The sequence below is a fragment of the Stegodyphus dumicola genome, chromosome 3 (genome assembly GCF_044657685.1).
Source record: "Stegodyphus dumicola isolate Sdum_Otavi_A_Nest chromosome 3, ASM4465768v1".
NCBI classification, from domain to species: domain Eukaryota; kingdom Metazoa; phylum Arthropoda; class Arachnida; order Araneae; family Eresidae; genus Stegodyphus; species Stegodyphus dumicola.
The window spans coordinates 159,962,493-159,975,584 of record NC_140770.1 but is presented as its reverse complement, the minus strand read 5'-3'; the positions used below and the strand labels follow the sequence as shown (position 1 = coordinate 159,975,584).

General features: G+C 33.1%; 1 protein-coding gene across 2 annotated transcripts in view; it reads right to left on the bottom strand.

The window, feature by feature from the left end:
• Grp170 (hypoxia up-regulated Grp170 co-chaperone protein) overlaps positions 1–13,092 on the bottom strand; it is a 100,768-nt gene that overhangs the window by 14,550 nt on the left and 73,126 nt on the right. For both annotated transcript variants that reach the window (XM_035364251.2, XM_035364252.2), the window contains exons 16-17: positions 12,519–12,729; positions 6,958–7,176 (exon numbers count right to left, since the gene is read on the bottom strand). In XM_035364251.2, coding sequence (XP_035220142.1) covers positions 6,958–7,176; positions 12,519–12,729 — 430 coding nt within the window. The remainder of the gene's footprint in view (positions 1–6,957; positions 7,177–12,518; positions 12,730–13,092) is intronic.

The following is a 13,092-nucleotide window of genomic DNA, read 5'->3' as shown; positions in this document are numbered from 1 at the left end:
AAATACGCTCCTTCCACACTCTATTGTAAAGAGTGAGGAGGGCAGTCAGTGACTTGTAGGACAGATGTTTTAGCATTTCGTAATTCACGCCACCAAGACCCGGAGAAGACCTATGTGTCTGCAATAAAGCTCTCTTTAATTCCAGCATAGTAAATGCTCTATTGTAAGGCTCAGATTTGGACGAGTTGAATGCAATGGGATTTATTTCAGAGTGCTGCTTGATAGAGAGAAATGCAGGTGAATAGTTTCTGCTGGAAGAAACGGCAGCAAATGTCTCACCGATAGTATTCGCAATTTCTTCTATGGAGCTAATCACTCGGCCATCTTTTTCCAAAAAGGAAAGTGAGTGGTTTTTATATATTCCGCATGCTTTTCGAACTCTTTCCCAAACCCGCTTACTAGGCGTAGAGGATGTAATTGATGACACAAAGGAAATCCAAGAATTCCTTTGGCTCTGCCTCCTTACTTTTCGTGCGTTTGCTTTGGCTCTTTTAAATGCAATGAGGTTTCGCAGAGTAGGATATCTACGAAAAATACCCCATGCTTTTTTCTGTTTTTTCAGTGCTTCATGACAATCGCGATTCCACCACAGTTTCGAATATTTCAGTATTTTTCCTGATGTTCTAGGAATGGAAAGCATAGCTGCCTCAATAATAGTATTTGTAACAGCTTCAACAGCATCATCGATATGCACATCTTCTACCATTTCATCTGTGAGCTCTGCAATGGAAGAGAAGAGATCCCAGTCTGCCCTGTCCAGTATAAACCAAGGGAGTCTCGACATGGGGTTTGCTCCTCTTCGTGCAAGACACAAAAATAGGATAATGATCGCTGTTGTAAAGATCATTACCGACACTAAAGGTGCAAAATGGCAACAGAGATGGTGAACAGATGGCAAGGTCGAGAGCATGGAATGTCCTTGAAGGCTCATGGAAGTAAGTATTCTGCCCATTATTCAGGAGACGAAGGCTATGATCTTCGATCATTCGCTCAATTTGTCTTCCTCGGCAATTTGTATCTTTACTACCCCAGAGCGGATTATGGCCGTTAAAATCTCCTATTATGATGAAAGGCTCAGGCAGCTGCTCTATAAGACAATTTAAATCTTCCTGATCAATGTGCTCATTAGGAGGCAAATAAAGAGAAACAACTGAAACTACAATATGAAAATTTACTTGTATAGCGACAACTTGGAGGGATATCGTCAAAGGAAGGAAACTTGAGGGATAGTCGAGTGAGGTGAGAAGACCTACACCTCCACAGGCACGTTCACCTTCAAGGTTATCTTTCCTGACAAAAGAAAACCTCCGAAGTTTTGCTGGTTGATCTGGTTTCAGATTTGTTTCCTGTACTGCCAAGCACACAGGGTGATGAACTTTGACTATACTTTTGATGTCGAGAAAATTTTGGTGGAATCAGCGACAGTTCCAAGAGATCAGGGTAGCCATTATAATTCATGTTTGTTTTTTCTGTGCTGCTTTTTTGTTTTTCGTGGAAGTAGATGCTCGGGAAGATCTAGCCCCTCTTCTACTTCCATACTATCTGAATCTAAAGATTCAGATACCATATCCTCAAATGAACTATTACTATTGCTTCTGTTTTTTGTTTCTATTTTTGAAGGCTCATTTTTGGATTTGCTCTGGATTGCTATTTCTTGTTTTTGTACTACATGAGTCGGAGTTTCCTTTTTCTGGCTTGCATGCTTCTGGGTTTTATTTGGAGGAATCTGTGCATTTATCAATGTTTGAGTTGCAACGGTCCGTGTTGCTTTAACGGCACTAGCATATGATCTATTTGGTTGAAGCTGTGTGCTTTGAACCAGCCTTCTGGCTTCTGCGTAGGAGATGTTTCTAGTGACTTTTGTCGTCTGTACTTCCTTTTCTGTTTTCCATTTTGGACAAGAACGAGAAAATGCCGGATGATCGCCTTTGCAATTTACACACAATGCTGCAGCAGTGCAATTTTCACTATCGTGACCAACCGACGAGCATTGAGCACACGTCAGGCTGCCACGACAGGATGTTTTAGAGTGACCAAATTGCTGGCATTGGAAGCATCGCATTGGGTTGGGAATATACGGTCTTACGGGGCAGTTTAGATACCCAGCCTTTATATTCTTTGGCAGATCACGCGATTTGAAGGTCAGGATCACGTGTTTTGTGTCGATCAACTGACCTTCCTTACGCATCTTGATCCGCTTAGCAGCACAAACCTTTTGGTCAGCGAACTCAGAAACCAACTCTTCTTCTGAAACAAGCATAAGGTCGATTTCCGAGATCACACCTTTACAGAAGTTAAGTGTTTTGTGTGCTGACACAGTTATAGGTACTTGTCCAAAATTGGTTTGACTCAAAAGTGAAGCAGACTGGGTGGCCGAAACGGTATCTATAAGCAGGTCTCCAGAACGGAGACGCTTAATGTTCTTTGGCTCACCTATGCATGATTTAATGTATTTGCTTACTAGAAAAGGAGACATCTTTTGCAGTTCACCAGAAGGGCTAGAGACAACTAGGAAGCGCGGATTTTCAGTAGTTTCCTTTGCATTTGCATCGGTACGGATCTTTTTGTTAATGGATTTGTCAATAATTTCTATTTCTTGTTTAGTTTCGTTTGTATCAGTTTTTTTTTAATATAAAAAGTGAAGCCATGTTTGAAAGAGATAAGATTCGGGTCCGACGGCCCCGTCCACCACGGAGCTCAACAAGGGAACACAGATTCCTGTGTTAGGGCTAGCCGGACCTATACGCAAACTGAAGCCCCACAGTCGGCTTTCCCGAAAGCAGGTACTCCCGAGAGCTTGACCCCAAGCCACTGACACAAGGACTAGTGACCAGCCGATTGACACCCGTGAGGACGACTAAGGTGCCTCCCGTTTAGCTGAAGCAGAGGCCAAAGTAGTGTGTTGGGGACAGTACCTCGCCCCTCAACTACCAGGACCCTCCTTTCCAGCGACACGGGTCTCCACGCACAGCAAACAAGTGGGCAGTTTTCTCGCCACTCGAAAACTAGAAATAAGATCTGTTCCAGCCTCTCGTGACGAGCCCCAAACTCCGTAGAGAGAAACCACAAGGGAGAAGGGAAGGGAAAAAGTTCCAGCCAAGAGGAGAGGGAAAAGAGGAAAGATCATTGGGGCTCCAGCATCGTGACACCCGTCTCACCAAGAAGATGATCCCCTGAAGGGCTAGGGTACCTCGGGATTGCCACACCCGTACTCACAAAAGTGATCCCCCTGAGGGGTTATTTGAACAAATGTGAAATCTTAAGGTTTAACCCAATATACTACATAACTATTTCATACTTTTCAATTCTAAAATTATGCAGTCATTGCCATATAAAATTGCTGCTATGAACATTATCTTTAGACAAACAGTAATGTTTTTCCCCACATATGGGTCAGATAAAAATGATCCAAATGAACAAAAACCTATTTCTTAGTGCTTGTGTATTAGCAGATAACTTTTGAAAAACCATTAAAAATACTACCAAAAGATTCCTGCATGTATATAGCAACCTTAAAAGTTGTTCTGAATTCTTCTACTACAATGAGAATTCAGATGATTCAATTATTGATTATCTCTTTTTTTGGGGAGATATAACAATTTCAGATCAATTACAGAAAGCACATAAACTATATTTTGTCATTTTTTTGGTAACCAGACTTTCCCAAGATACTTAGAACAGAACAATGTCTGTTCACTTTATATTAATTTTAGTGAATTTTGCATCATGCATTTAATAGCCCCCTCCCTCCCAAAAAAATGCGGTTGCAATCCATTATTTCCAGACGTGTGTTATTTTGCCAAAATATTGGGAAAATGCAGCAGAAAATGTACAATAAAAATGTAATACTAACAATAAGCAATAAAATATTAGAATACAAATTGGAAGATAATTCATTTGTCGTCTTATCTAACACAGTTCATGTTGAAGGAGGCAAAGCATAAAGAGTAATTATTCAAAGTGATTTTTAATACAACTGCTAAATAGTCAGAAATCTGCTGAAGTTAAAAAATATATTTCATCACTAAACAGTACCAACATTTTATCAGCAATATATTGGCGGGTACCAGTTAAAACAGATGTATCTATTTCTCAAAAATTTAGAAATGTGTAGAAGAAATAGATATGCAATTTATTATTGCCCAACCATTCATGGGCTAATAAAAGAAGTGAAATTTTCAGAAAGGATTTCAAACAGATATTCTCACATATTCGTATTATATTTCAGAAAATCATTAAAATCTTATGTAACCAGTTTGTTCAACCACTAGGAATTCAAACTGGATGATATGCTAGTAGGAATCTTAGCCACTTAACTAAGGGTGGGTAAGAATTTAGTGGAAAATAAAAGCTGATAAATTCTGAAATAATTTTAACAAAAGCTGTTTCACATACGGAAAACAGTGACTAGCAAAATCAGAAGCTTAAATCTTATACTCACTCCCTGAATGTGATATTATATGATGCATATTTAAATATGTATTATAATCATGATAAACCTATACTGTGTATCTTGAATTTTTTCAGAGTGGTGGGCTATTAGTAGCCACATTTGAGCCTGCTGTTACTTTGTCTGCTTCTAGGAAATGAAACACATTAAAGAAATGTGATTGCTCTAGTTCTGTAGTCATAATATGTAGCATTTTTGTTATGTAGGCTGGCACAAGAATAATTGATACATTTTATATTTGAATATTGTGACAATACAATAGCTTGTTATGATAGGCAGGAATGCAGATGACAGAAGAAAAGGGTGATATTTCATGTAGTCTTACAATGCAGCATTAAAAAAGCCTGGGACCTTAAAGACATACTTTCCAAGGCTCTTCCCTCTTTTTTTTGTCTTCTTTTTTTTCTTTCGTTCTCCCTCCCTTTTTTTATTTGCGTATGTGTGTGTGTGTGTGTATGTGCATGTGTATGAGAGAAAGAAAATAAGAGGGTTATAAGAAATCATTTAATTTGAGACCCCTAAAATCTGGGCCCTAGGCTTGGGCATTTTCAGTCTAGACAACAGTTAAGCTTCAGAGAGGTATATACTGCAATGTCGGGCACAATGGCAAGAATGGATAGATATAAATAGAGACATCTTTCTGATGAATTAAAAAAACTTTTAATATATCAGTTATAAATACATATTTGTATATATTTATTTAAAGTTTGCTTATTTTTCACTGCTTCCATACAATATTTAAAATCATTCAAAATTGTGTCAGTCAGCTCACAAGTTTAATCATTGATATCTACGATTATATGTAGATATCATGATTGAGGAAAAGTAAATGGAATAAAATTCAGGAAGCTGAGGAAAACTAGTAAAGAAAATTATATAAAAGAAGAAGAAAGTTGGATTTTTAGTTGATAAATAAACAGACAACTTCTGCAGGTTGAGAAGCAATATCAAAGAGGAAACAGCAAAAGAATTACTAGCAACCAATGAACCAACAATTTACCAGCTTATATGAATTTAAAAAAAAAAAAGAAAGAAAGAAAGAAACTGAGCTCTCTGACCCAAGTAACAGAGTGTGTGTGTGTGTGTGTATATATATATATATTAATTACTTTTATTATGAATTTATATATGTATATACTTTTGATGTGGCCATTTCCAACCACAAAGGGAAGTGCACAGCTACATGTTATAGCAGTTTTATATACAAAATTTCAATTTTCTGAGGCTACTTATTTTTGAGCTATGCGAGCTATGTACGTATGCACAGACGCCATGAAAAAAAATCTCTTATTTATCCATTTTAGATCAGTTTAATACTTTGTTTGGGAAAAAATAGTCCTTTATTCTATCCTTATGTACAGATGTCATGCAAAAACATCAAATTGCATTTGATATTGATGCAAAAACATCATTAAATTGCAATATCAATATTGATTTGATATTTGGTCAAAATGGATATTTTCACTGAAATATGAAACCCGGAATTTTTCGCGATTACAATACTTTCTTTACTTTGTACATGGAAGTAAAACCCATGGAAAAAGAAGCAGCTACAGAAAGCTGATTCATGCAGAGGTAATAAGTGGGACAAAAATGGAATAAACATCAAAAGAACAAACACGTGAATTCCATCAGCCATCTTCAAAAATTCAACAGAACAAACCAAAATTTAAAAGCTCATTACTGCATAACATGTGGACAATTTCTTTTAATCGCAATTTTATAGAAAGGTGTAGTTATGGAGAAACTATTCCTCAAAACTCAATCAAAATCTATAAACTGGACAATTTATGATTTTGAGTATGAGAACTTTATTTGAGTAATTATTTGGTAAGCTAACTAAAAATTACTAAAGTTAATTCTCAGAAAAACAGCTGATGAATATGGCCATTCTATGAAATGAATATAAAATTATTAAAATATTTATAACAGAAAAAGAAGCAAGGGAAAAAAAGAAAAATGAATTTAATTTTTCTTTTTATTGTGCATTTTCTTTTTTTTTAATTGTATTTTAATACATTATGCTAGCTTTGGATTATAAGTTTTAAAATTTGTAATTAATTAAATAAAAACATTCACTCTTATTCAAAAACATTTTTATCTCTATGTGTATATTTTCTCAGGACAGCATGAATAAATAAAAATTTAGTAGGGATGCCTGATTCGAGATTTGCCTCATGTGTAAAAAAAACTCTCAGCATGGTTCAAATCAGAAGCAAATTAATCCAAATTAGATTTCTCATAATATCTAGACATGCGTATTTGAAAATTACTTAAAAATTATTTTATTATAATATAAATCATTTTCTAATATCAATTATAGAGAATACTGTAAAATTTTAACAAAATGGTCATAAAATTATTTTTTCTATCTGAAAGAAATAATAAGTCTACTTTTCCTCCGAAGTTTTTTCTTTATAAAAATGACAAGCATTAATGAATACTTCTCAAAATGAACTTTAAAAAGGTAAATAAAAAAAAATTCCAATTTGTGTATTGCTAATTACCTTTGTATCGGTTATCAAATTATCCAAAGTTTTTAATTCTACTTCTGTAAATATTTGGTCATCTTCACTCATATTACGAGCTGAGGCTAAAAATACTTGACTGATATTAAGCATGTCTTTTAAAGCCTTTAATGCTTCTGGTCTTTCTCTGTGTTCCTTGACACGTTCAAACAGATCTCTCGTTAATTTTCTGAGGTTATCCAACTTGCTTTTGAAAACCTGAAATAGACAGGATATACACATTGTAATTAAAAAATGTGTGACTATTTATACAATAATTCAAGAAAAACATATGCTATTTATTTTTTACGCTCCATGGATTTCCCATCCTATAAGTAACATAAAAAGAAGCACTAAAATCAAATCAAGATGTCTCATAAGTCATCCATCAAAAGAAATTTTAGAGTATTTGTTTCAAATAACTCCATTTTTACAACATAAAAATTCAGTTGATTTTGTGACACTACTAAAGCATATTCAATGCAAGCGACATTTAATTAGATCCTCCCTCCCCAGGTACTGTAAAACATCTCATCTTAAACAAAAATTTCAGTGACTCCAAGTGTCAGGTCTGGCTTTTATGTACAACTCAACATATTGGAAGACCTATCCACAATCTTGGAAATTTCAGTGAATCTCCAAGATACTTGGTTTATGTGACATCCTATAAAACAAAATATCCAACAACTGATAAATTCAATCAAGAATTAAACTTTGCTGTATCAATACATTTCACTAAAATGTCTGCACTTTTATTTGGGGAGAGAGGGAGCTTAAGAATTAGCTTGTTTTTAAAATACATAATTTAAAAGATACTTTTAAGAACACTTAATCTGTATTCAAAATATCTACATGTAACCACACATATATAAAACGTACAACATTAAAAAAACTGCACTTTGCTAATTTTGTTTAAATTTGAAATTTTGAATTACATTTATCCATTTTAAATAATGATAAAACAAAGAAACCTAATACGATTGCTTAATATGATCAAAGCAAAATTATTAAATCATACAGCAAAGGTTCCATGAATTTTGCTTTCAACCAGAACAACTTTCCTCACCTTCTTGAGTGTGCATAATGAATATACACACGTAATAAGCAGGAAAAATTATCAAGTAATTATGTCTCTTCTACAGTATATATTCGTGCAAAACGATTTATGCTGAAAGAAAACAAAGCCTTCCGTAGAAAAAAAAAAAAAGTATTAAATCTGATGCGAAAAAAAAAAAGCAAACAAAATCTGAGTTTTCAGATTTTAAATTATGTCCAAAGGGGTGTTTTTTTAACATTTTGTCTGTTACATTTATTTATTAAATATCATGCTCTTCACACTTAAATCATAAAATTCAGTTCAACAGCAATATCACAAAATAGTTTCAAATTGAGCGTATTGGGCTTCACATGCCCATACTCGTAGTAGGATTACGTCATTCAAAATTCAATGGCTCTATGTACTGTTGTTTTATCACAATGAGAGAAATATACATACATTTAGGCAATTTTTCGTTATTTAATTTCTTCAAATATAATGCAGGACTTTAACATTTGGTGGCAACAGTTTGAAAAGTGAAACGGACATTTATAGTGAACCAACACAAAATCGCAAAACGAAAACAATAGTCCTTCGGGGACAAAGCCCCTTTGGACTAATAAAGATGCTTTAATTTTCATAAAAGTCATAACATTCTTTATTTTAATAAAGTCAATTTTTGCAAATTTTACAAATTACCTTTTTAATAACATGTACCAATTAAATATAAAATACTTGAATGCATGAAAATGTTTGCATACCTTCTACTTACCAACATAAATAACTGAAAACATGAAAATATTTGTACACCTTGCACAAAAAAGGGGGGATAGTCCTGTATCTCCCACTCTACTGGACTGATTGTTGAAATTTAACTTGTGTTTTCCATGTCTCGAAAGTGCGATTTAGGTTTTATGTTATATTCATTTATAAAGAATTATTCTAACATAGGTATTTTGACACAAAATCAAACTTCTGAAATAATATACCATTTTTTTTCTATATTTCAATTCTATTTATGATAATTTGAGTCGTAGAATTGAAATATAGAAAGATAGATATTATATTTTGCAATATTATATTTTGTAAATTTTGGTGAGAAATTTACCGAGAAACTTTAAAAATTATCTTGCCGCACTTTTTTTAATTTGCACCAAGAATAATTAATTCACTTGGCAAAATTCTTAATTTATGATAATGAATTTCCCTTTCATTCTGAATGAGACGAATAAAGACAAAAAATTGAATTCTTTCAAATAACTTTAGCAATGTATGTAAACCACATTTGACGTTATTATCGCTTATGACAAAGCCAAACTTCAAAATGTGCCAAAATGTAAATTCACATATATCTTAGGAAATTTTGAATAAAAAAAAAAATTTGCAGGTATGCTTAGAAATACATCTACTTCATCCACAATGGTAAACATTTTACAGGTTACAATGAAAATTTTTTTTCAAAAAATGTATAAAAATTATTTAAAAATACAAATTTTAAGAATAAATCATAAAAAATGGGTGAATTTTATTTGGAATGAACCTAAATTTTGTAATAAGAAAGGAAGAATTAAATAAGTATTAAAATATATATATATCAATAGATATATACCAAATTCAATTAACATGGAGAAGCTAAAATGTTGAGAGCTAATTTTTTTAAAAACTACTCGTGCGATTTTTACAAAACTTGCAACTTTGGCATAATTTGAGTCATAGAATCAAAATATGGAAAACAGCTGGTATGTCATTTCAGGAAAAGTCTGATTTTGTGTCAAAGTACCTATGTTAGAACAATGCCCAAAAGTAAATTCTGCTAACTTTGAAATCAATGCTAAATACTATAAAATTCAGTACTTGAAATTTCTCAGTCATTGATTTGGACACCCATAATCTGGAATGATCTATAATCCGGACCTCAAAGCTACAAACTTTGTAAGACCTTTACCGCTGCGAATATGCGTGTGCGCATGCGCACAATACGTTTACGCATGCGCGTTTAATGTAAAACAGACGGTATAAGCTAAGCTAAAATTATCTAATTCAGTTAATGTCGCAGATTGCGTTGTTCCTTAATCTTCGAATTGGATCCGGCTTGTTATTTTTTGCAGACTGTTAGAGCAGTTTTATAAAAGTAAGCTTGAACTTTCGATTATGTCAAATAGAATTTCAGATATATATTTACTAATATGTAAAGGATCTACAAAGCGAGAGTATGTTTCAAAGTCTATTAAACAAAAAGTGGAATTGCTGGAAAAAAAAAAAAAAAAAGGCATATCCCTCATTTCTCTAATCATTCCAAAATCTGTTTATCAATTTCGCGCTGCTCTGCGGCAAGGGGGGGGAACGCCGCGGCGCGCTATGAATTGGAAGTTCATCTGTCAGCACTATCCTTATCTTCAGGGCAGATGTTTTTATTTTATTTGGCTTATAATTCCTTACTAAATGTAGTATTTCATCTCAATGTACTCTGTCTTTGATATGATTTAAATCAAATTCCTTGTCATTATAATTTGCTTCCAAAAGTGAAGAAAGTGACACAGAGGTTATTGAAAACGAAAAAATTTCGTTTGACAAGTTAGTGGGTATTCTCAGCACAGCAATTACAGGACTTGAACAGTGGAACTTCGTAGCGAACAAGAATTTATGTCTGTTTATAGAATTAAAGAGAAATTATTAGCACAAAAAATGAAGCAACTTAAACAACTTGCATTGAAAGAAATGTTTAATAAAGTAAACAAATAAATATTAAGCTTTTTTTTTTTTTTTTTTTTTTTTTTTGTAAATTTTGATACCCTTTAGATCATAATTGTTCTTTATATCATAAATTATGGTTTCATATTTTTAATTTTATAATTTCTGCATGCCATCTTACCAGATTTAAACTGATGATCTACAATCCAGAAAAATTGATAATCCAGAATCGCTGAAGTCCCGACGAGTCCGGATTAATAACTTTTGAGTGTATATATATATATATATTGTACAAACATATATACAGTCAAAAGTCTTTAATCCGGATGTCCATAATTTGGAATGATCTATAATCTGGACCTCAAAGCTACAAACTTTCTGCGCATGCGCATAATACGTTTACGCATGTGCGTTTAATGTACAACGGACTAAACTAAAATTATCTAATTAAGTTAATGTTGCAGATTGCGTTGTTCCTTAATCTTCTAATTGGATCCCGCTTATTATTTTTTGCAGACTGTTAGAGCAGTTTTATAAAAGTAAGCTTGAACTTTTGATTATGTCAAATAGAATTTCTGATATATATTTACTAATATGTAAAGGATCTACAAAGCGAAAGAATGTTTCGAAGCCCATTAAACAAAAAGTGGAATTGCTGCAAAAAAAGGCATATCCTTCGTTTCTCTAATCATTCCAAAATCTGTTTATCAATTTCATGCTGCTCTGTGGGGGGGGGAAGGACATCGCGGCTCGCAATGAACTGGAAATTGATCTGTCAGCACTATCCTTATCTTCAGAGCAGACGTTTTTATTTTATTCAGCTTATAATTACTTACTAAATGTAGTATTTCATCTCGATGTACTCCATCTTTGATATGATTTAAATCAAATTCCTCGTAATTTGAAATAAATATCACGAATATGCATCAAATAGTTTTCTGGTTGCAATTTTCCGGTTTCGAATATGCGTAATGTATGCTTTTCGCATGTGCGCATTGAAAGAAATGTTTAATAAAGTAAACAAATAAATTTTAAGCTTTTTTTTGTACATTTTGATATCCTTTAGATCATAATTGCTCTTTATTTCATAAATTATGGTTTCATATTTTTAATTTTATAATTTCTGCATGCCATCTTACCGGATTTAAATTGATGATCTATAATCCGAAAAAACCGATAATCCGGAATCGCCGAAGTCCCGACGAGTCCGGATTAAAGACTTTTGACTGTATATATATATGTTTGTAAGAAAAATAAAGAATATATAAAAGATCAAATTAGCAACATAAATTCCCCTTCTCTATTCTAAAAATAGTAGCCTCTCTTTGCACTGTGTCATTTCGAGACTATTCTATGTCATTTGATTCTTACTTAATTATGATTATATAAATGAAACTAAAACTAAATCAGCCAATAGTAATTTTAGAGCAATATTAATTATCCAATCAAAATGCTTTGAGAACCAAAACTAACTCAGTTTGACTTAAAATTTCATCCTGAAAATTACGCACTTGCTTTCGACGCTTTGGCCTAGCTAGACTGCTGTCTGTCTGCTGCTGCTTTTTTGCTACAAAGTTATCAAAAATGTAAGCCTTTTGGAACATGCACATTTAATGAACTGACTTGTGTGTGGCCGTAACATGTTGCTGAAAATAAAACTGAAGATTTAATATGCCCTCACCTCCAATTTCCTGGTTATTGCTTCTGAGTTTGAAATTATTCCATATTATATATATATATATATATACACACACACATTAAATTTCTGTTTTTCCCTGATACTGAAAATAAAGTGACACCAATTACACAAAAAATAACTTTCCAAGATTCATACCTCTGTTGTCGCATCATCAGATTCATATTCTAACCAATCTCCAGTTTCACTCAAATTCTTTTGAATATTGGATCGCTCCTCTTCCGTTGATGCTTTCTCATACTCCTCATTATACAGTTTATCTCTCGTTTCCACAATAAATGATTCCAATGAATTTTTAGCTTTTGCCATGGCTAACCTTCGCCGATCATGTTCATCTAAATCTCTCAACCTGTTCAGAATATTGCACAGGACATTTAACAGAAAACTCATGAAATTCTTTTGATAAATTTTGATTTCAATTATAATTTTACATCAAAGAAATAACCAGTTTCAAAGGCTTTTAATTATAATAATTAATGTAAGTGTAGAAATTAATTATAAGTGTGGAAATTTTAATGTGAACCATGACCTTCACCAGGGCCGTTCCTAGGCCATTGGCTGCCCACAGACTTTCCTAAGATTGCTGACCCAAATTTAAAAAAAAAGTGCTTAATGATTGATAAAATTTTTATTTCATACTTACCAAGTACTTACATATGACAAATTGAATAAAAAGTACTTAAAATGAATTTAAAATATTTAGGCATGGTAT